The sequence below is a fragment of the Phascolarctos cinereus genome, unplaced genomic scaffold, assembly GCF_003287225.1.
Source record: "Phascolarctos cinereus isolate Bilbo 61053 unplaced genomic scaffold, phaCin_HiC Scaffold_1;HRSCAF=81, whole genome shotgun sequence".
NCBI lineage: Eukaryota > Metazoa > Chordata > Mammalia > Diprotodontia > Phascolarctidae > Phascolarctos > Phascolarctos cinereus.
The window spans coordinates 182,732,204-182,757,373 of record NW_027555514.1 but is presented as its reverse complement, the minus strand read 5'-3'; the positions used below and the strand labels follow the sequence as shown (position 1 = coordinate 182,757,373).

General features: G+C 38.0%; 1 protein-coding gene across 2 annotated transcripts; it reads right to left on the bottom strand.

The window, feature by feature from the left end:
- Window positions 1–779: 779 nt before the first annotated feature.
- C3AR1 (complement C3a receptor 1) lies at window positions 780–21,655 on the bottom strand. Of its 2 annotated transcripts, none has more exons than XM_020994429.2 (2): window positions 21,521–21,655; window positions 780–4,927 (listed from the first exon to the last, which is right to left on the bottom strand). In XM_020994429.2, the coding sequence occupies exon 2, from the start codon at window positions 4,915–4,917 to the stop codon at window positions 3,409–3,411; it is 1,509 nt and encodes a 502-aa protein (XP_020850088.1). In that variant the 5' UTR covers window positions 4,918–4,927; window positions 21,521–21,655; the 3' UTR covers window positions 780–3,408. The 2 variants fall into 2 exon arrangements, with proteins under 2 accessions (XP_020850088.1, XP_020850089.1); XM_020994430.2 differs by lacking the exon at window positions 21,521–21,655 and adding an exon at window positions 21,393–21,464.
- Between the last annotated feature and the right edge of the window lie 3,515 nt (window positions 21,656–25,170).

Here is a 25,170-nt window from a genome sequence, read left to right as displayed (position 1 = left end):
GAAGACTTGCCCTGGCAGAGTGGGCAGATGAGAACAATTTGTTCCAATGGTCATGAGATAGGTGCTGTGGAGCATTTAGAGCTTGGTCAGACATCAGAGATTCCTAGGTCATCTGCTGCATACAGCACCATCACCAGTCAGCTTGACTTTTGTCCTGTCCCTGGACTTCAACGACTGGAAGAGAGAGTGAGGCTGATGATGTCACCTAACTGCCTCACTTAAATCCAGTTCACAGGAAAGTTATCTCCTGATGATGTCATTGGTCCTCTTCAAAACGGGGGCGGGGGGGAGGGGGGCCCACAACAATAACAATACTTAAGCTTTAGTAGCTTAAAACTACACTAAAATGTTTGGGACACCTTGCATAAACTGATGCAGATCAAAGTAAGCAGAACCAGTAAAAGGAGGTTGAATTTTGAGTAGTTGAAAATCCAGTGAAAATCCTGAAGAACCGATAATCAAACGTACCTCCTCTCCACCTGACCCCTTGAAATAGAAAGGCAGGGGGCTATTGGACAGAATATTGTCAGATACAGTCACCACACCAATTGTTTTTCTTTGACGTAAAGGAATATTCAATTATGGATGTGGGAAACTGAAATAACTTCAATATAAAGGCAAAAGGTATCAATACAACATTATTTTTCATTTAATAAAATAGTTTATTTTATTTTTATTTCTTAATATGAATTTATTTATTTTTAGTTTTCAATATTCACTTCACAAGTTTTTGAGTTCCAAATTTCTCACCCCTCCCCCCACCCCAAGATGGTATGCATTCTGAATATCCCTTCCCCTGGTCTGCCTTCTCTTCTATCTCTCCCCACTCCCTTCTCTTATCCCCTTCCCCTTCTATTTTCCTGTAGAGCAGGATAGATTTCTGAACCCCATTTCCTGTGTTTCTCATTTCCCAGTTGCCTGTGAAAACATTTTTTTTAAAACATGTGTTTTTAAAACTTTGAGTTCCAAATTTTCTCCCTTCCTCCCTCCCCCATCCATCCTCATTGAAAAGGCATGCATCTCAATATAGGTTGTACTTAATAAAATAGTTTTTAAAGAATGTTATTTGGAGCTATATCAGTGCTCTATATCAGGCTTGCAAACCACACAATCTGAGGCTGTTTGCTTCAGCCAAAGGAGTTTAGGCAGCTGTCATGTGACCCGTGGCAACCAAGTTAGTTGCCATAGGTCATGTGACAGCTGCCCAAACTCCTTTGGTAGGCTTGCCAGTGGCTTGCTCTATATGCACAATAGGTACTCAATAAATATTTGCCACTTTACTACTTGGCTAAACTCTAGACAGTCCCTCATAAGGCATATACACTATGCTTTGCCCCGGTTGTATTCTATACGTCATCCTTTATCTTCAAGGACTTCCAAAATTTCTTGTTTCACACTTTTTTATGTAAGACACGAATATATCACCTGTTCATTTTTACTAGAGCAGAATAAATGATATTAAATTGTAGCAGGGAGAGGATTTAGTTTAGAATGAAGGACTTCAGAATAGCAAGAGATTGCAGCTTCCAAGAGTCTAGGCATTTACCTCAAGGCCAGAACTTGCAGCTAGCCCAGCATTGCTGTCTGGAGGAGCAAAGAGTGACCAACATTCCAGCCTTTTAGAATGACATTTTGGACCCAATCCAGCAATAGCTGGGCTCATCAGGCCTCTTTTGGCCAAAGGAGTCACACCTCCTTTGGATATGAGCTTGGTGGGATTAATGTTATGTAGAAACTGTGCTAAGAAAAAAAAATCTGTGCTAAGTTTGTACCCTCAGAGTGAAGTGGTGTGGTGAGAGTGTGTCCCCAAAGTGTTGGGGGGAGGGATGTTTGTACTTTCGGTCTAAGATAAAAAAACTTTCATAAAAGCTAAAAAAAATAGCAACAGTAGTTAAACATTAAAATAGGTTTTAAAAAATCAGATTCTCATCTGTTTCAATTGGTCTATAGATCTTCTCCTTCACCATCTCTTGCCAATAAACCTTTAACTCTAGTTCTTACACGTTAAATAAACTTGAACTTCACATCTGCCAGAATTTTAGAGTTGGAAGTGAAATCTTCCAGTACAACTCTTTTACTGATGAGGAAACTGGGAGCTTAATTGACTTGTCCAATGTCATGTAATCCTGTTCAAATATAGGGATTATTATAGATCAGGTCTTACCAGGTTGGTCAGGTGTCTCAGGTTCAGAACTGGAAGGAGACAAAACACTTGCAGCTTACAGAAATTGCTGTAGCAGGGGAAGGACGTTCAGAGCAGGGAAGGGATGTTCATCCAGGATATAACTTTTTTCTTTTTTTAAGAAATTTAATTCATTTTGATTTATCAACAATCACTTCCATAAGTTTTTGAATTTTGCCTTTTTCTCCCCCTCCCTTCCCACCTCTCTCCCCCCAAGATGGTGCGTAATCTGATATAGACTATACATACACATTCCTATTAAACATATTTTCACATTAGTGATGTTGTAAGAATTAGAACCAATTGGAGGAGCCACCAGAAAAAAGAAACAAAACACAACAGAAGAAAAAAAAATAGCAAATAGTATGCTTTGATCTGCATTCAAATTCCATAGTTCTTTCTTTAGATGTGGGTAGCATTTTCCATCATGAGGTCTTGGAGATGTCTTAGATCCTTGTATTGCTGAGAAAGGTTAAGTCTATCAATATTAGTCATTGCACAATGTGGCTGTTACTGTGTACAAGTTCTCCTGGTTCTGCTCTCTTCATTCAGCATCAGACCATACAAGTCTTTCCAGGTTTTTCTGAGTCTGCCTGTTCATCATTTCTTATAGCACAATAGTATTCCATTACATTCATATACCACAACTTGTTCAGCCATTCCCCAACTGATGGGCATCCTCCCAATTTTCAATTCTTTGCCACCACAAAAAGAGCTGCTATAAATAATTTTGTACATGTGGGTCCTTTTCCCATTTGTATGATCTCTCTGGGATACAGCCCTAGAAGTACTATTGCTGGGTGAAAGGGTATGCACATTTTTATATAGTCCTTTGGGCAGGATATAGCTTTGACTCATATGAGCATAGCTCTGCTGTGCTGGTGTTAGTAATGCTGCTGGTCTGTGGGCAGAAACCTGAAAGAGAGACTCCAGGCCCTTATGTTCTGGATGTTTTCATACTCAGGAAGTTCTTGAGTATTTATTGAGGAAGCTCCCTCAATAGCTAAAACCTGTGTTCCCTGAGCCAATTAAGTTTCAAAACTAAACTAACCTCTATGGGTTGGGCCCTTAGGATATTGTACCTAGCACCTGGAATGATTTCTCATGGTTCCCTCTAACCATCCAATTCTATTCCAAATCTCCTAGACACCATGATATCTTCCACTCTGAAATATGCCCTAGGACATACCCTTACTGGGGCTGTGGGGTGTCACCACCCCATCTTCTCACACAGCTGTGCTGACAATGTCTCGAGTCAATGAGGTTTTGTTCTGGGGACAGCTAGAAGATTGAATGAGATCTTCACTGAAGGCAACCTCCAGAATGCCCTTTAGGGACTGTTGTGTTTTTCGCCTAAAATCCTTCCCCATGAAGGCATAGAGCAGAGGATTAAGGCAGCTATTGGCAGATGCCAGTGCAATGGAGAGGTTATCCAATGCCATCACTGCCTTCCCAAGTGGAGTAAATGGAGATGCAAACAGTGACAGGACCGCAATAATATGATATGGAGTCCAGCAGACAAAAAAGGTAACTATGATCACTATAGACACTCTCAGGGTTTTGCTCCTAGATTTCGCAAAGTGACTTCTGTTTAAACGAAAAATGATGAGGGTGTAACAGATCACCATAATGATGAAGGGCAGAAGGAAACCTACCACCAGTCTTGTGACTGTGATTGCCACCAAGGTTGTTGACAGTTGGTTCTCACTGAAATCATAGTTATAAATAAAATCCAAGAAATTTTCTGTCACTTCAGCAGGCATATCTAAAGGACTGCTAGAAGCCCTGGGTAAAGCTCCTGCATTGTCATAGGGTAGGACATCAGAATTTCTCAGTGTATCAGTACTGGAATCATTATTGCTAAATTCAGGTAGAACCATAGGAATCTTTGGTGATTCAGCATGAGGAAGTTTCTCTGGTAGTTCTGACAAATCAGAAAAGGGGTGATGACTGTATAAGTTAACTGGATCTACAGTGAATGCACCTCCAGAATGATCTCCATTGACTCTGGTAGAGAAGAAAACATTAGAAGTTCTAGGTGTATCAGTGGTGGTAGAAGGCCAGAGATAAACATCTCTTCTGGAAGATGAAGGATGTAAGACATCTTCCATTGTCCTAGTCAACTCAGATGTAGAAGGGTTCCCGAGTGAGCTTTCTTTTATGAGGCTAGGGCTGGAGTAAATATAATCTTGTGAATTGTGTTCCTCAAAGTTGTAGGTACACACAGTACAGTTGTTCTCAGTAAAGGTTTCCCGGTACAAAAACACAGGCATGCACATTGCAAAAGACAGGACCCAGATGCCTGCACAAAAGGCAAAGGCCATCCTCACGGTGCGATGATTCTGGCACCATACTGGTTGGAGCACTAAAACACAACGGTCAAGACTGATGGCTGTCAGTAGGAAGACGCTGGCAAACATATTGAGTACGATTATGGAAGGGATGAGCTTGCATAAGAGCCAGCCATAAGGCCAATGCCCCTGGAGGATCACGTGAATGAGGGAGAAGGGCACAGAGAGGCAGCAGAGGAGGTCAGCCACAGTGAGATGGAGGAACCATACTGTATTGACTGTATGCTTCATCTTCAGTCCAGTCACCCAGAATACCAACCCATTGCCTGGCAGTCCCAACAAGAAAGTAAGGCTGAAGATGGCTATGGAAATCATCACTTGGGGTTCCCTCAAGGGCTGGGAAATCAAATCAGATGAACTGGTATTGGTTAGAGTTGGAGGCATTCTGCAGATTCTGCAAAAGAAGCATAGGAAATTGCAAATTCTAGTCATACATCCTTACAGACTCCTTGCTCTTATCTAGACCTTCTGACCTTTACAAATCATTGGTGGACTATCTTCTCTACACTTTCTCTCTTGGTGAGCTCATCTGCTCCTACAGGTTCAGTTATCATTCCCAAATCTATATAAACAGCCTTAATCTCCCATCTTTCAGAAGGAATATAGTCTTCCTCTCAATTCAATCCCTATTCCTTAATTTGTAACTCGCCTAAAGTTTCATGACAAATCATCCCCTGACATGATTAGGCTAATGATAGCTCATTATCCCAAATTTTCCTACCTTCTTAATCAAGAACTCTAATTTTTCTGACTACATCCTTCTATTCTTCTATCACTGCCTATTCATCACCTCTCTTAAACCTCTTCATCCTCACCATGATCTCTAATCCATCCAACCTGCTGCATGAGAATCTCTGTTCTTCCATCCAATCCATTTAACCATTCTGTGGTTTCTTTTCCTCCCTTTTATAGCCTTGACCCAGATGTTGGCTATTTCAACTATACACAGTCAACTAGAACTGAATTCCTTCCTCCCTGTCCTAGTGCCACTTTTCCGGAATCCAATGATCCACCTTCTTCATCCCTGCACATGAGCTACCGAGTCTTCCTGGAGAATGAATGGCGTTCACTATAAATTTATGTCATCTATTTGCAACTGGGCCCTCACTGCTACATGATGATCCTTTTATTCTTTCCTGATTGGCTATCATACTGCCCACATCAGCTATTGTAAAACTTCTCTCTTTTCAGACCTCTTATACCACTTCCTTTTGACTCCCTCTTAGCAGAAAACTTCACTTCCGCTTTACTGGAAGCCACACCTCAAAATGCTTCTTCATCATTCTCCTTTCTCCTCTCTTTTGCTCAAGACTATAATGAAGCCTGTTCCTTGCTAATGTTATTCCTTTCGCTTATAACCTTGATTTCACCCTCCCTTTTTCTGCTGGAAGTTTGCTCCTTTGATCATTTTATTTTTTTCTTATCTTCAATTTGCACCTGGCCACTCGTTCTTTCCTTGTTTCACCTCTCTTCCATCCTTAAAAAAATCTTCAGTTGATCCTGTCAACCCCTCAAACTATCATCCTGGTTCTCTTCTTTCTTTCAAATCGAAATTCTAAGAAAGCTTTGTCTATATTGATTGATCCCAGCTCCTTACTTCTCACTTCTCAGTTCACCACCAACTTCTCCAGTAACTATTCTCCTACTTTAGCTTCTGTGATACTGCTTTCTTGGTTCTTATCCTGCCTGTATAACTGCTCCTTAGTGTCCTCATCATCTTCCACCTCACTAAGTGTGGAAGTCTTCAAGGCTCTATTTTGGGTCCCTTTCTCTTTTTTCTCTAGATGCATGGTCTCCTTTGGTCATTTTATCAGCTCTCACGGGTTCAATGCTGACTTCTATAGAGATGACTCTGAAATCTATATGTCCAACCCCAATGCTGCTCCTGAATTTCAGTACTGTATTATCAGTTGCTTGCTTGACATCTCTAAGTGGATGTCCCATAGGCATTTCAAATTCAACATGTTCAAAATGGAATTCATTATGTTTACCCCCAAACCCATTTCCCCTCCATTTTTGTTGACAATACTACCTTTCTTCCAATTACCCATGTTTATAACTTTGAAGTTCTCCTTGACAAGAGTCAAGGGATAAGGGAAGACCCTTTTCCTTAATACTCATAGCTTATCAGTTGCCAAGTTTTATGTACTCTACATCTTTAACATTGCTCCCATCATTGCTTTCTCTCTACTTATACCACAACCATCTTAGTTCAGACTCTCATCACCTCTTCTTTCATATAGCTGCAAAACTGATGTTTCTAAAACACAGATTTGACCCTGTTGCCCTTTTACTCAAAATTTCTCAATGACTCCTCATTACCTTAGTGAAAATACAAATTCCCCATGCTTAACATTTCATCTCTATACTTTGTGCCTTTGCACAAGTGGTCTCCCTTGTGGCCTCCTGGATCCCTACCTACCTTCAAAGAACAACTCAAGTACCATCTCCTAATGAGGTGTTTCTTGATTCTCCAGTTACTAACACCTCTCCCTCCTCAAATTATATTGTACAGTGGAATGCAAATTACTTGAGATAAGCCATTTGGAGGGGGATAGGAAGGCAATTTTTATTTTAGGAAAAGGGAGCAAATCACACTCTTAAGAATCTTAAATATTAAAATCAATCTATTTATTATAATACATAGGATGATCTTAAAATCTCATTATAAATGAAGATTTCAACAATGACCAAATAGCTTTTCTTTTACCACTGAAAGTGTACCTTAGCAGAAGAATGGAACAAGCAGTTTTGATGTGGTTTAATTTTGTGACTGCAGTGGTCTTGTGTACATGCTTCTACTGATAATAGGCTGGTTCAGAATGTCTGAGCTTGACCAGGTGAAATTGGTTTGACCTGGTTTCCTTACCAATTTTGTGCTATAGTATTTCATAGAAATAAAAGTTCATAGAACAAAAGTTGTGTGTTTTTTTTTTAAGCAATTGGGGTTAAGTGACTTGCCCAGGGTCACACAACTAGTAAGTGTCAAATGTTTGGTCTGAGGCCGGATATGAATTCAGGTCCTCTGACTTCAGGGCCAGTACTCTATCCACTGTGCCACCTAGGTGCCCCTAAAGTTGTTTTTTTTTTTATTCCATGATTTAAAGAATAGACATTACTCTTAGGAAACACGCAAACGTTATAACTCATAAAGAGCACACTTCACTGATTATTGGGGGCATTGCAGTAGCTACTGGTGTAGCAAAGTAAAGTTTTTCAACTGTCAATCAAGCCCACAGTGGAAAAGGATTAATTTAATTGAAGCTCAACAGACAGTGAGGTTGAAAATTCAAAACATTACCAATACTTGATCAACTATTGCTGCAAAAATAATCTAATTAATCCTTGGAAAATAAGCAAAGACCTTCAGAGAGACCTGGTAGCTAGAAGGATTATTACTGATTCTTCTACAGTGTGGCATAGGTTTATTTAAGTTGTAAGAAGAGTGCAAAGATCAGGTTTTAAAAAAAAAACACCAATTGCTATGAAAGAAAAAAAAACCTTGTTTTGGAGAAGACAATACAAATACTGGATTATTGGCCATTTGATAAAGGTAATTTTTACTAATGAAACTAATTTTTTTTCTCATTCAAGATTATACCAAAACCATTGGTATAATCCAGTTGAGTCTGTAAGACCTGAGTATCTTCTTCAGGTTCTAAAATATCCTCCCAAAATGTTTTGGAGATTGTTAAATTTTCATTGGGCCTAGATGTCCTATCACTATTGAAGGAATGATGATCTCTAATATATTGATATCCTGAGAAGCAGAATTGTTCTGGATAGAACACTGAAGCACAAACTTGCACTATATCTTACATCATGAAAAGTTAAGAAATTCATCTAAGAGATGGAACTTACTATTCTTCAGTGGCCTGAGAACTTACTGAGAATGTACCTACTGAAAACCTCCGAGTTATTGCAGTTCCAGAAAATTGATACAAGCTACCCTATCCCCCGACAGAAGGACGACGGACTCAAGGTATAGAATGAGACACACATTTATTTTGTTTAACATGACCAATGTGAAGATTTGTTTTGCTTGACTGTGCTATTTGTTGCAAGAATTTGTTTTTCTTTTTCTTTTTTTCAGTTCAGGATTGATGGTGGGAGAAGGGAGCTAATGATAGCGTTGTCAAAAGAAAAGAAAAGAGGATCCTTTAAGTATATAATAGAAAATGCATTGATGTGTACAGAAAGATGTTCAGAAGACAAAAGGTAAGCAGGACGGCTCTGAAAGTAAAATGTTGACATTTGTGTAATTGATTGGAAATGGTTAAACAAATTGTGGTACATGAATGTAACTGAATATTACTGGGGCATTAAAAAAATGAAGATTTCAACAATGACCAAATAGCTTTTCTTTTACCAGTGAAAAAAACCTTAGCAGAAGAATGAGATAAGCAATTTTGATGTGGTTTAATTTTGTGGCATGATACAGATAAGCATGAAAAGGCTTACATGAACTGATTCAAAGTTAAGTAAGCAGAGGCAGAAAATAATATACACAATAACTACAATAGTATAAGTGACAACCACAAAACAACAAAAAACCCACAAAAATAAAAACAATAAAAGATGAATATTATAAAATTATAAAGAATAAATTTGGACCCGAAGAAATGACAAGAAGACACTCTCCTCTATTCCTTTGCAAGGTGGGGGAAGGTTCTCAAATGTGGACTATTGCCTATAGTATCAAATATTTCAATGTATTAATAAGGGTTTTTTTTGGGTTATTTTCTCTTCTAATTTTTATTTTCTTTAAAAAATTCTTTATTATAAGATACGGTTCTGTAGGAGGCAGAAAGGATAGGCATATGGGTGAAATAGGAAATCTAAGCATTGTAAACAAAAGATATCAATAAAATCTATTGAGAAAGTAACATGTTGAATTTGTTGTATTCTTTAAAAAAGTAAACTATATAATAAATATTCCCAGTTTCCTATGTAATCTTTTTTTCTGTTTTATTTTGTAGATGGAAATGTTCATTTTGTGTGTGTTTGTTAAGTGAAGAATAAAAACAGAAAAAGAAAACATGTGGGTTATAATCAAGGCTAGATTTTGAAAAGTGGACTGTTAATTAAAGTTGTACTTAGTCTATTATTTGATGTTGTTTTATGATAGAGATTTAATAGATATATGTCAAAATCTTATGAATTCAATGTCAAATTTTATAAAACAAGTAACAGTAGCAAAAGGAGGCCTTATTGCATATTACATTTTTAAAGATGTAAAACTTTATAAAGTTTATTGTGCAAGTCAGTACATTTAATTATTTTACTTTGTCCCAGTTAATTTGCACACTGCAGTATATGCTTCATATTTATTTACTTTTGTGCAAGAGTAGAAAGTAAATACTTTGGGGGAAGTAAGTATTTGTAGTGCTTTGCACTTAGTAGAGACAAATATTTCTTGGATTGTATCAAATTAGTGGATTGAATCTCCCAACTATAGTCATGTATCTCCAAATGTCTGCTGGACATTCAATTCACTTCAATCCACCAAGCATTTAAGTGCTTCTTATGGGCTAGGCATTATACTGGGAGCTGGGGATACAAAAATTAAAAGAAAACTACCTGTCCCCAAGAAGCTTACATTATCTTGGAGAGAAACAACATATACACAAATCCAAAGTAATTTTTATGGTTAGGGGTGGATATGAACTATTAATAATTGAGGAAAATAGGAAAGACCTCTTATAGGAGGCGAACTATAATTGAACTAGGCCTTGATGACAGGTAGGAGTTTTAAGACTCAGAGATGAGAAAAGAGAACCTTCCAGGCATGGGGGACACTTGTACAAAGGCACAAAGAGAGGAGGTAGAATGTCCCATGTGGGCAATGGGAGTTGCATAACCATATAGATATGTTTTGTTATTTTGCCCTTTTTTAATTCCTTATATACCAATCAATTGATTCTACCTCTGTGACATCTCTCACATGTATCCCTTCTTTCCACTCACAATGCCATCACCCTAGATCAGGCCCTTATCACCCCTTACTTTGATTCAATTCAATAAGCATATGAGTTGGTTTTTTTTTTCTGTAGTCATGCAAGACATATTCACAATAGTCATGTTGTGAAAGAAAACATAGACAAGGAAAAAAAACTCAAGAAAAATAAAGAAAGTAAAAAAATGTATGCTTCAGTCTGTATTCAGACACCAACAGTTCTTTCTCTGGGGATGGATAGCATTTTTCACCATAAGACCTTCAGAGTTGTCTTGGATCATTGTATTGCTGAGAACAGCTCAGTTATTCACGGATGATGATCTTACAATATTGCTGTTACTTTGCACACAATACATTTCACTTTGCATCAGCTCATGCAAGTCTTTCCAGGTTTTTCTGAGAGCATCCTGCTCATTGTTTCTTATAGTACAATAGCATTCCATCATAGCCACATACCATGACTTGTTCAGCCATTCCCCAATTGATGGGCAACCCCTCAATTTTCAATTCTTTGCCACTACAAAAAGAACTGCTATAAATATTTTTGTACAGATAGGTCTTTTTCCTTTTTGTTTTTTGTCTCTTTTGGGATACAGACCTAGTAGTGATATTGCTAGGTCAAAGGGTTTTATAGCCCTTTGGGCATGGTTCCAAATTGCTCTCCAAAATGGTTGGATCAGTTCAAAACTCTACCAACATCAAAGTCTCATTTTTTTCCATGTTCCCTGCAATATTTGCCATTTACCTTTTCTGTCCTATTAGCCAATATGATAGGTATGAAGTAGTACCTCAGAATTATTTTAATTTGCATTTCCCCAATCAATAGTGGATTAGAGTATTTTTTTCATAAGGTTATAGATAGCTTTGATTACTTCATCTGAAAATTGATCATATCTTTTGATCATTTATCAGTTGGGGAATGGCTCTCATTTTTATAAATTTGACTCAGTTCTTATATTTTTGAGAAATGAGACCTTTATCAGAGAAACTTGCTTCAAAATTTTTTTTCACAGTTACTGTTGTTAACTGTATTTCCCTCCATCCTATTTCCCTCCCATGCTGTTTATTCTATTATCTCTCTCCTTTCACCCTGTCTCTCCTCAAAAGTGTTTTGCTTCTGACTACCCCCTCCCCAATTCTGCCCTCCCTTCTATCACCCTTCCCCTTCTCTTATCCCCTTCCCTTCCTACTTTCCTGTTGGGTAGGTAAGACACATTTCTATAACCAATTGAGTGTGTATGTTATTCCCTTTTTGCACCAGTTCTGATGAGAGTAAGATTCACGCACTCCCCCTCACCCTTCTTTCTCTCTATTGCAAAAGCTTTTTCTTGCCTCTTTTATGTGAGATAATTTACCTCCATTCTACCTCTCCCTTTCTCTTTCTCCCAGTACATTCCTCTCTCACCCATTAATTTTATTTTTTAGATATCATCCTTTCATATTCAACTCATACCTGTGCCCTCTGTCTATATATGTTCCTTCTAATTACTCTAATAATGAGAAAGGTCTTATGAATTACAAATATCATCTTCCCATGTAGGGATGTAAACAGTTTAAAGTTATTAAATCCTTTACGATTTCCCTTTCCTGTTTACCTTTTTATGCTTCTCTTGAGTCTTTTTTTTTGTCTTTTAAGAAGTGTTATTTTTATTGATTATTTATTTTTAGTTTTCAGCATTCACTTCCACAAGATCTTGAGTTCCAAATTTTCTCCCCATCTCTACCCTCCCCCACCCCAAGATGGCATGCATTCTGAATACCCTTTCCCCTGATCTGCCCTCCCTCCTATCAATCCCCCCTTTCTCTTATTTCCTCCCCCTTCTATTTTCCTGTAGGGCAGGATAGATTTCTATACCCCATTGTCCGTGTATTTTATTTCCCAGTTGCATGTAAAAACAATTTTTAATATTTGTTTTTAAAAATTTGGGTTCCAAATTCTCTCCTTTCCTCCCTGCCCACCTACTCTCATTGAGAAGGCAAGCAACTTGATACAGGTTATACATGAGTAGTCATGCAAAACACTTCCATACAAGCCATGTTGTGAAAAACTAACTATATTTCCCTTCATCCTATCCCACCCCCATTTATTCTATTCTCTGCTTTGACCCTGTCCCTCCTCAAAAGTATTTGCTTTTGATTACCCCTCCCCTAATCTGCCCTCCCTTCTATCATCCCCCCCCCTCTTATCCCCTTCTCCCCTATTTTCCTGTAGGGTAATACAGATTTCCACACCCAATTTAGTGTGTATGTTATTCCCTCCTTAAGCCAAATCCAATCAGAGTAAGATTCATTCATTCCCTCTCACCTCCCCCCTCTTCCCCTCCACAGTAAAAGCTTTTTCTTCCCTCTTTTATGAGATAATTTATCCCATTCTACCTCTCCCTTTCTCCTTTTCCTTGTATAATCCTTTTTCACCCCTTAATTTTATTTTTTAGATATCATCCCTTCATATTCAACTCACCCTGTGCCCTCTGTCTCTATGTATTCCCTCCTAGTACTCTAATACTGAGAAAGGTCTCATGAGTTACAAATATCATCTTTCCATGTAGGAATGTAAACAGTTCAACTTTAATAAGTCCCTTAAGATTTTTCTTTCCTGTTTACCTTTTCATGCTTTTCTTGAGTCTTTTATTTGAAAGTCAAATTTTCTATTCAGCTCTGGTCTTTTCATCAAGAATGTTTGAAAGTCATCTAACTCATTGAATATCAATTTTTTCCCCTAAAGGATTATACTCAGTTTTGCTGGATAGGTGATTCTTTGTTGTAATTCTAGCTCTTTTGCCCTCTAGATTATCATATTCTAAGACCTCTGATCCTTTAAGGTAGAAGCTGGTAAATCTTGTGTTTTTCTGACTGTGGCTCCACGATACTTGAATTGTTTCTTTCTGGCTACTTGCAATATGTTTCCTTGACCTGGGAACTCTGGAATTTGTCTATAATATTCCTGGCAGTTTTCATTTTGGGATCTCTTTCAGGAGATAATCAGTAGGTTCTTTCAATTTCTATATTACCTTCTGGTTCTAGAATATCAGGGCAGTTTTCCTTGATAGTTTCTTGAAAGATGATATCTAGGCTTTCAGGTAGTCCAATAATTTTTAAGTTATCTCTCCTGGATCTATTTTCCAGGTCAGTTATTTTTCCAATAAAGTATTTCACACTGTCTTCTACTTTTTTCATTCTTTTAGTTTTATTTTATTATTTCTTGATTTTTCATAAAGTCATTCACTTTCAATTGCTCCATTCTAATTTTCAAGGAGTTACTTTCTTGAGTGAGGTTTTGGACCTCCTTTTCCATTTGGCCAGTTTTGCTTTTTAAGGCCTTTTTATCCTCATTGGCTTTTTGGACCTCTTTTATCATTTGGCCTAATCTGTTTTTTAAGGTGTTATTTTCTTCAGTATTTTTTTTGTGTCTCCTTTACCAAGCTGTTGACTTGTTTTTCATGATTTTCTTACATCACTCTTATTTCTCTTCCCAATTTTTCCTCTACCTCTATGACTTGATTTTTCAAAATCCTTTTTAAACTCTTCTCTGGCCTGAGACCAACTTATATTTTTCTTGGAGGCTTTGGATGCAAGAACTTTGACTTTGTGATCTTCTAAGTGTATGTTTTGATCTTCTTTGTCACCATAATAACTTTCTATAGTCAGAGTCTTTTTCCATTGTTTACTCATTTCCCTGGCTTATTAGTTGACTTTTAAATCTTTGTTAAAGTAGGGCTCTGCTTCCAGGGTGTAGGGTGTACTGTCCCAAGTTTCAGGGGGTTTGTGCAGCTCTTTTTAGAGATACATCTAGGGACCTGTAAGTTTTTAGTTCTTCCAGGGTGGTATGATCTAAGAAGTGCTTACTACTCTCCTAGCCTGTGTGAGAGACCACAAGCACTCTTTTCTGCCCTGGAACTGTGAGGAGGGTCCCCACTTTCACAGTGGCTGTAAGCTCTGCTTTGCTAGTTCTCTTCCTTACCCTGGGACTGCCATCCAGGAACCAGATCCGAGTATGGGCAGAGCAACAGAGTCCTAGCCCTCATTGCTAACAAAAAGACTCCTGTAATCTCCTTCTGATCAGTTTTTCAACCCCCTTACCCTCTATGGTCTGAGGTTTCTGGATGCAACTTCAGTCACTCCCAAGGCCTGCTCCTGGTCTGCTGGGGTAGGGCTATGCTGGTGTGACCTGCACTGGACTGTGCTCCACTCTCACCCAGGTGAGACAGACCTTTCCTGCTGACCTTCCAAGTAGTTCTTTGGCATCTGTGGGCTGAGAGGTCTGGGAATCACCACTACTGCCACTGATTCAGTCACCTGAAGCCTGCTCTGGCTTTGCTGGGACCCAGTCTGTGCTGGTGGGTCAGTGCTGGACTGTGCTCCTCTGTCACCCTGCTGCAACAGACCTTTCCTGCCAACCTTCCAAGTTGTCTTGGTCTGGAAATTTGTTTCACTCCATCTTTTTGTGGGTTCTGCTGCTCTAGAATTTGTTTAGAGTCACTTTTTAAAGGTATTTGGAGGGGTTTGGGGGAGATCTTAGATGAGTCCCTGCCTTTACTCTGCCATCTTGGCTCCACCTCCAATAAGCATATGTTAAACACTTACCTGGGGAGGAGGGGTAGCTAGATTGCTCAGTGAACAGGTTGCTGGGCCTGGAGTTAGGAAGCTCTGAATTCAAATTCAGCCTTGGACACTTATTAGCTATATGACCCTGGGGAAGTCACTTAACCTCTGTTTGCCATCAGCCACTGGAGAAGAAAATAGCAAACCACTCCAGCATCTTTGCCAAGAAAACCCCATGTACAGTATGATCCACGGAGCCACAACGAGTCAGACACAACTCCACAATAACAACAAAATACTCATTATGTACATGGCAATGAGGTCTCACTTAGACTATTGCAATAGCCTTCTTACCAATCATTCTCCCTGCTTCTAGCCTCTCTCCTTTCTAGCCCTTCACATATATTGCCAAAATAATCTAATTACAGATCTAACCATGTTACTTCCTGCTCAGAAAATCTTTAGCGCCTTACTATTGCCTCTAGCATAAAATAAGAACTCCCTGGCCTAGCACTTAAGATGCTCCCCAGCATAGTTTCAAACTACTTTTCCAAACTAATTTCATGTTACTTGATTTGTTTATTTGACTACTAGTCAAATTATTTCACATATTAGATTACTAGTTATTTTTCTTAACTTCACATGTCACTTCCCATATCTATTTATTTGTATAGACCAACTCCTAGGCCCAGAATGGACCCCCACTTACCTATCTTTCTCATAATTCTTATGGACCTTAAAGGTTCAGCTCAGATGTTACCCCCTTTGTGTAATCTTCTCTGATTCCTGTAGTTGAAAGTATTCTCTCACTCTTCATTCTGGATCCTTCCTCTGCCACCCCTATCACTCCCTGTCTTGTATCATGCTTATCCATATGCAATATCAGAGTCCTCCTTCCCACTCCCTTCCCCTCCTCCCATTGTAAGTTCCTTGAGAGCAGGGACCATTTTGTTTCCGACTTTGTACTACTAAGATCTAGTGCATTGCCTTGCACATAGTAACCATTTAATAAATACTTATTGAGTTTAATTGCTTGGTGAATTATTCTCATCTCACCACAAATAGAATCAGAGACCTGACAGGATCTCAAAAGTTCATTTCGTACCTCTGTAGAATAGCACTTAAACAATCCCTTAGATATTTTAAATTACTTTTTAAAAAATCCCCATCAACTGAAATGCAGTAACCGTTTTTTGGAAGGGCCCCTCTCTCCTGCATCTTCAATCTTTCCTCGTTGTATCCTTTCTCTACTCTCTATAAGCATTCTCTAAGGCCCACTATATAAGACCATTTTTCTTCATGTTGCTACACTCTCAAGTCTTATCTCTTTCTTTATAGCATCAGATTTTTCCAGAGTATTCTGTCATCCTGACATCTGCTTCTTCACCAGCCATTCGTGCTTTAATCCCTTGAAGTTTGGTTTCTTTCCCACTACTGTATTGAAATTGCTCTCTCACAGGTCACTAATGACCTCCTAGTCAGCAAATCCAATGATTTTTCCCCTCAATCCTTGTCCTTTTAGCCAGCATGTGGCATTGTTGCCCATCCTGTCCTTTAAACTCCCAAATTTGGCTTCTGTTACCTTGGAATGTCTTGGTTCTTCCCTTACCCCATTATTGGGACATTCTCCAAGGTTTTACTTTCAGCCTGTTCTCTTCTTTTTCTATATGCTATTCCTCCATGATCTTATGTGATCATACATATTCAACATCATTACGCAGTTGATTATTGAATAGATATCTTCAATTCTGACCTCTGAACCAAGGTTTAGTCTTGCCTTTACAACTACTAACTGAGTATTGCTATTTCTATATCTTGCTGGCGCTTCAAACTCAATGCATTTAAAACAAATTCATATTCCATCTCAAATTGACTCATACTGCTGGTCTTCCCTTTTCTCTTAACATTACTATCATTTTTTCTAATCAGTCAGATTTTAGGCTTTGAAATAACTTTGATGACTTTTTTCCTTCTTCAAAAGTCCATATCCAATCACTCTCCATGTCCTGTCCATTTTCATTCATCACATTTCTTTCCATTTCCAAGGCTATCACTCTAGCTCAAGCCATGGCCACCATTACTTGATATCTGGACCATCTCAATAACCTTCTAACTATTCTTTGAGTATTGCCTCCCTCCCCTATAAACAGTGTTGTACTGGTAAATGCTTGACAATCAGCTATCTGGAAAAAAAGTACAAATAATACACTGTTAAACTTAGCCTGCAATATTAACATTTCTTTATCACTTTCTAAAGTCTGGACAATCAGCAAAACAACAAATTGAGTCCATATTTGTAACATATGTCTGCTTCAGATTTATAAATACTCGTACATAAAATTTAACCGTCAGCTCTAACAAGATGGAGCTAGCTCCAGCACACCCTTGTCTCTTAACTACCCTGAACACTAATGCCGGATTGGTCTTCCCACAGTACTTTTGATCATTCCCTCACTCAAAACAACTTCGGTAACTGTCCATTGCCTGCCAGATAAAGTTCAAGCTCCTTTGGCATTTCAGACACACCATAATTTGACTACAACTTGCTTTTCCAGACTTTCTCTACTATCTGGACACATTAGATGAATTATTATTCATTGTGTGTATCTATGTATATATATATCTGTTATATTTATTATGTATACACACACACATATGTATATATGTATATCTATGTCCATACCTGTATCTATGCATATATACACATCTGAATATATATCTATGTTTATGTATCTGTGTATATCTATATTTTATGTATCTATATCTCTATATCTGTACCTCTCTCTCCATCTGTATGTATCTATACTTGTCTATTATCTGTATTTATATTTATAACTAGATCTCTTTTTCTGGCTATATCTCTACTTGTATTTCTCTCTTGTGCTTTCTAGCTCTCTCCTTTATTCTTATTTAAATGAGGCAGTTGTGGTTTAGTGGAAAGAGTCAGAGGATGTTTAATCAGAAGGACTAGGTTTGAGTCCTGATTCTCTCACTTAAGAGCTATGTAACTTTGGGTAAGTCACTCAATCTCTCTGAGTCTTAGTTATTCCATCTATAGGATAGGGACAATAATATACACATTATCTATCCCACAGAATTATCATGAGGAACAAATGAAAGATTATGTGCAAAATATTTGGAAAACATTAAAGAAAAATCAGCTACAATAATTATTACTTTTCAAGTCATGCATCAAATACTGACTCCTCCATGAAGCTATCCTTTAGCTAGAAGTGATTGTTTACTACTTCAACCTCCTTTATTTCTTTTTCTTTTTTAAGAATTTTTTATTAATTTATTTTGATTTATCAACAATCACTTCCATATGCTTTTGAGTTTAAAATTTTTCTCCCCCTTCCTCCCCACCACCCTTCCCAAGATGGCACATAATCTGATATAGGCTATACATACACATTCCTATTAAACATATTTTCACATTAGTGATGTTGTAAGTAAAAATTAGAACCAATAGGAGAAACCATCAGAAAGAGGAAACAAAACTCAACAGAAGAGAAAAAAAAATAGCAAGTCAACTTCCATAGTTCTTTCTTTGGATGTGGATAGCATTTTCCGTCACAAGGCCTTTGGAGATGTCTTAGATCCTTCTATTGCTGGGAAGGGTTAAGTTTATCAGTATTAGTCATTGCACAACATGGCTGTTATTATGTACAATGTTCTCTTAGTTCTGCTCACTTCATTCGGCATCAGATCACACAAGTCTTTCCAGGTTTTTCTGAAGTCAGCCTGTTCATCATTTCTTATAGCACAATAGTATTCCATTACATTCATATACCACAACTTACTCAGCCATTCCCCAACTGATGGGCATCCTCTCAATTTCAACCTCCTTTATTTCTTTATGCCACTCATAGGATCATAGATTTTAAGTGAAAGAGACCTTCATGATCATCTAGCTCAACTAACTTATTTTCCAGTTGAGGAAACTGAGGCCTAGAGAGATAAAATGACTTTCTCAAAGTCACACAGGCAATAAGGAGCAGAGTTGAGATTTGATTCCAAATCCTTGGACCCCCAAACTAACATTCTTTCCCCTATTTCATACTGCCTCGCTGGCACCAATCACATATTGCTTAGTGTTAAAATTATTTATTCAGCTTCCTCCTTACCCTTTATTGATTTTAAGTCCTTGTGGGGTAATAACTATGCTGTTCATCTTTGTATTTCCATAGTTCTGGCATGGTATTTACACATGTAGTATTTCTCAGTATGTATTTGTTGAATAAATGCTTCAATTTTTTTTTTAAATTAAAAAATCCTTTTTCTTTTTTGGCTATTCAAAGCTCCTTGAGTTACAAGTTATAAGGCCATTTTCATAGCTTCATTGCTGCCTCACCAAGTTTGAAGATGCTGCCTCGTCAAGTTTCCCTTTGCTCCTTTCTTCTCTTTTTTTAGTTCCCTATTTTAATCTAGTATGTTAACATTTTTCCTTTTTTTAGAGCGTCCAAAGATATTTTTGTAAATTAAAAGCATTTCTGCTGTATTGGAAAATGCTGACACTAGGGTGTTTGACCATTAGTAAACTGGATGTGCTATTGAGTCAAGAAGTTCATGGACAAAGATACACTAAAGGTCCCTTTCACTTAAAATCTACGCTCCTATGAGCGGCATAAAGAAAGGTCCTTTCTAACCCTGAAGTTCAGTGATTCTCTAATTCTGTGTCATTGCTCCACTAACTCAGCTTTGAGTTTGTTTGTTTTTTAACGTAGTTAATTTTTATTGGTAAATGTTGACACCAGCATTAGAAATGTCAGCAGAAAAATAAAATTTCAGTAGTTTTCTCTCATATAAAGATTTGATCTTATTGACTGTAGCAGTTGGTGAAAAAATCTTAATACAAAAGGGTAAGCTGATTTGAATTACAACCAGCATACACAATGTGCATACAAGGATGAAGAGCCTTCTGAATGTGGACAGTCAATGGCAGCAGTGCTTTACATTCTACAAAACTGTTCCTTGGTGTTTCTTTTTTCTTTTTAATTAAGCTTTATAGCATAACAAGACTACAACTCAAACCACAGCAATTAGGAAATAATGTTGGACTGAAAAGTTTTTAAAAGCTTGGTAGATGAATAAATTTAAACATATAAGAGGAAAAATACTTCTATGGATGAACAAAACTTATCTCACTGGCTCCACATTTCATAAAAGGTTAAGTTTTTGTTGCTTAAAAAAATAGCAGAAGGCTGTGCTAATGATTCAGCTCTGAGTTTTACCAATGTTTCTTCCACCCTAAAATACATGTATTCATAGTGCAACAAAGAATTAAGGAAAGAGTAGATTAGAACCATAAGAGCAGAAAGGATTTTAGGATTTAGGAACTGGAAGGGATCTTGGGAGACCTCTAGTTTGATTTCCCCTTATTTTACAGATGAGGGGCTAGGGCCCTAGGAGCCTAGTGAACTAAAAAAGAGAATACGAGCCCTGCCAGTGAAGGGTTATTAATTCCTTCAATGCCTCAGCTATTAAAATTTTTGTTTCAGGTATGGGGAGACATAAGTGTCTAGGAAGACCAGCAAGAATCACAGATAAGCAGGACGGCTTTGAAAGTAACATATCTAATAATATTACTTTTAAAGAAAAGAAAGGGCTACATAATAGAGATTTGTAGGTTCATGTATAAACTTTTCTTTCTGTTCTACGGTGTATGTGGTAGCACACATTTTAATTGATGTTTGTTAAATTTAGGATTCTGTAAATGATAGAGGGCAGAGAGGGAAAGAAGAGAAAGCAATTAACTGAGTAGTCAAAGTGGAATGATAAGGACTAGAGAAGAAGCAAGGTAGTAACTCAGAAGGTTCTGAGTAATATGGAATACAAACTGTCTTAAATTATATATATCTTCCTCCTAGAAGATAAACTTTTTATGGGCCAGGATTAAAACGACAAGTCTTTAAACATCAGACCCAATTTATTTGTACATATCTATATTTTTAGAGAGAAGGGGCCAGAAAGCGCTCTTATGGTAAAGTCTTTTTAAAGAATTTAGTAATTTTCAACATTTAAATTTTATTTTTTAACCTGGTAACTTAAAAATGAATAAAAACCTAAAACTTGATTTCTCCATTGTTTGGAAGAAGCAATGATGAGAGAAAAAATAGTGTGAGGTATACGCTGATTAAATGAGAGAGGAAATAGGCAATGAGGAAAAGAACAGAAGATAAAAAAGAGGGAGATCTAACAAGAGAGGGGTTTAAAGGAAGATTATAGACTGTTAAAGAGTTTGGAGAAGAGAGCAACAATGAAAACTTGAACATGAAAGAGACGTAGTCTTGCTGGAGACAGGCAGAGACATAACAGACACAGAGTTCCCCAGGATAAACTGGTTAAGAAAAACAGATACCTCAGGAGTTCATGGAAGAAAATGATTGACGATGATGGGAATCAAGGTGACGAAGGAAGGAGAGATGGAGACTGAAAGAAAGACATAAGGAAATGGAAAGACTCAAAAGGTGAATCTAAGTTGCTTACCAAAGGACAGTAGCTTGGATGTGATTGGGAGCAGGATTCAGTCTAAATCTAGAAGTCCTTGCCACATCCCTCTCCAGCTCTTGCCACCAGAGAGTATATATTTGGTATATTTAGGAACTTTGTTTTTTTCTTCTAGTGAGCAGTATTTTGTGTATTTTTTTTTTAAAGGAGCCATCTCTGGCCCCTTGGCTATTACTTTGTGGTACAATCTAACAGGAAAGGTCAAAGTGAGTCATCTCTAAATTTTGCAATTTTCCTCAGATAAGAGAGATGGAAGAAGAGGAAGAGTTGTTAGAGAAGTTTATGTGTGGTTGTCAAAAAAAAAAAGAAATGTGTTATCAGATATGAATTTTGCATGTATGTGATGCCTATATTGGTAGGGGGAACTTATACATACATATACATATAATATGTATTATAGCATACATACATATAATAAAGCTTTTGTGTACAAACATACGGAATCATTTTTTGACCAGACTAGTGGGAATTAAACATTACTGATTCCAGCTTAGTTTCCTGAACACATTGCATAAGCTCACTGATGTACCTAAGTAGTGTGTGTATGTTTTTTTACTTGTTTAGTCCCAATGGAATATTATGAAGATTGGCAAAATAATTGCCAGTTTCCCCCTTTGATTCCTTTGGGATAAAGCAGGTAGAAGAATGTAGCTCTCCAACCCAAATGTAGAATACCTCTAGACAAGCTACCCCAGATTCAAAGTACTCTGTGGCTCCATATCCACTCAAAACCAAAGCTCCAAAGTGCCAATGCATTTACTTTCAAAATTAGTCAGCCAGAGGATACAATTGGCTCAAAGCCAATGAAATTGCATAATAGAAAAGAATCTTGGTATTGATAAGCTTTTCCTTTCCAAAAGGTGAGCTCTTTTGAAACATAGAACAGCTAGAATCCACTTGTGATCTCCTGAAAGAAACTCCAAAATAAAAACTCCCAGGAACACTGAAGTCAAAATCTAGATTTTCCAGGTCAAAGAAAAATTACTGCAAGCATCTAGAAAGAAAGAATTCAAGTACTGAGGAACCATGGTCAAGATCACACATGATTTTGTAGTCATCACTATAAAATAATGAAGAGCTTAGAATATTATATTCCAGGATGCAAAGGATATAGGTTTAGAAACCAAGAATAACTTATCCAGCAAAGCTGAGTGTAATCCTATGGAGAAAAATTTGACTTTTAATAAAATAAATTACTTCTAATCATTCTTGATAAAAAGACCAGAGGTGTAGAAATTTTTAATTGAAAACACAGGTATCAAGAGAAACATAAAAATGTTAGTAGAAATAAACAATCATAAGGGATTAAACAACTAAACACTTTACCTACTAATTTGGGTATATAATGCATGCTTCCACTTTAGAGAAGTCTAATTAGAGAGAGGTCCTGGGAGTGGTTTTGTTATGTTTGATGATCTTAAAAGAAGAATAGATAAGGAGGGGAAGAAGAATACACTATGGGGGGAGGGAAAGGAAGGTTAAGGAAAATTATTTCACCTAATAGGGTTCTGCAAATAGAAGTCTATAAAAAAAAGGAGGATGGGGTGAGGAAAGCAGGTGATATCAACCTCACGTTCACCTGAACTGGTCCTAGGAAGGAAGGATAGATGCACAGGGTTGGGTACAGAAATATATTGCACTAAATGGGGAAACAGGAGAGAAAGGGGAGAAGGTTACCAAATTACCAAATGGTCTCTTTGTTGTTAAATCCAGTGCCTTTTCCTCAATCCTCTTTCTCCATGACCAAAGGTCCTATGACTTCTGACATTGCTGATTATGCTCTCTTTCTCAGTATTCTTTTCTTTCTAGGTTTTCAGACACCACTCTCTCCTGGTTCTCCTCCTACCTATCTGACTGCTCCTTCTCAGTCTCTTCATCCAGATCATGCCTTTCAACCATAAGTGTCCTTCAGAGTTCTGTCCTGAGCCCTCTTCTCTTCTAACTCTGTACTGCTTCCTTTGGTGATCTCATCAGCTCCCATAGATTTAATTACCACTCTATGCTGATGATTCTCAAGTCTACCTATCCTCCCCAAACCTCTCTACTGTCCTCCAATCTCACATCTCCAACTGCCTTCCAGACATCTCATACTGGATGTCCAGTGGACATTTTAAACTAAATGTGTACAAAACAGAACTCATTCTCTTTCCTCCTAAACCCTTAACTTCCTTCCCTATTATTGCACAGGGCAATACCATCCTCCCAGTCCCTCAGATTCACATCCTCAACTCATTCTTACACACACCACAAATGTTGCCAAGGCTTGTTGATTTCACCTTTCCAACATCTTTTGAATATGCCTACTTCTCTCCTCTGACACCGCCACCACTCAGAGTACAAGCTCTCACCACTTCACGCCTGGAGTACTGCAATGGCCTGCTGGTGGGTCTGCTTGCTTAAGTCTTTCCTCACTCCAATCCAGTCTCAGTGCAGCTACCAAAGTGATTTTCCTAAAGCTCAAGTCCGACCACGTCACTCCCCTGCTCCCAATCAATAAACTCCAGTGTCTTCTTACTGCTTCCAGGATCTAATACAAAATACTCTTTTTGGCATTCAAAGTCCTAACCCCCTTCTACTTTTCCAGTGTTCTTACACCTTACTTCTCACCATTTACTTTCTGATCCTGTGACACTGACCTCTTGGCTGTTCCTAGGGACAAGACACTCCATCTCTTGGCTCCTGGCAGTTTCTTTAGCTGTTAATAATGCTCTTCCTCCTCCACTCTGACTACTGGATTCCCTGGCTTTCTTTAAATCCCAGCTAAATTTCCACCTTTTACATGAAGCCTTTCCCAATCCCTCTTGATTCTAGTGCCTTCTCTCTGTTGAAAATTTTCTATTTATCCTGTATATGACTTGTTTTGTATATATTTGTTTGCATGTTATCTCCCCTATTAGACTGTAAGCTCCTTGTGGGCAGGGACTATCTTTTGCCTCTTTTTGTATCCTCAGTGCTTAGCATAGTGCCTGGAACTAATAGGTACTTAACAGATGTTTATTGATTGATTGAGAAGGAAAAGGGAGGAATTAGAGGGAGTGTAGGTTAATATTAGACCTAGGCAAATATGCTCTAAGGTTGTACAAAAACATAGCAACTCTTTTTTTTGTGATGGCAAAGAACTGGAAACTATATATACACATATGTGATGGAATACTATTCCTGCCACTGGGTCTCTCTTCCACTGGTGTCTGTGGTGTGTAAAGTGCTGGCAGGTCCCAGAATCCCTAAATACAAAGCACCAAGCTCTTCAAGGCCATCAAGGAGGACTCATATCAGCTTACTACAAACTTTCAGAGCTCCTAGGCCTGAGGAGTGGTCACTGCCCCCTTGGTATAAGCTTTACATTTTTTTTCCTTCTTTTTGGTGAGGCAATTGGAGTTAAGTGACTTGCCCAGGGTCACCCAGCTAGTATCAAGTGTCTGAGGTCAAATTTGAACTCAGGTCCTCCTGACTCCAGGGCTGGTGCTCTGTCCACAGCACCACCTAGCTGCCCCATAAGCTTTACCTCTTGCCAGCTGTTATTCCCTCTTCCATGACCACAGGCCCTTAACCATTCTGAAGCCTCTTTGCAAAGATCATCTGGTTCCATGCGCATGTGTGCTTGACTACCCTGAGAATTCTTGTGGAGG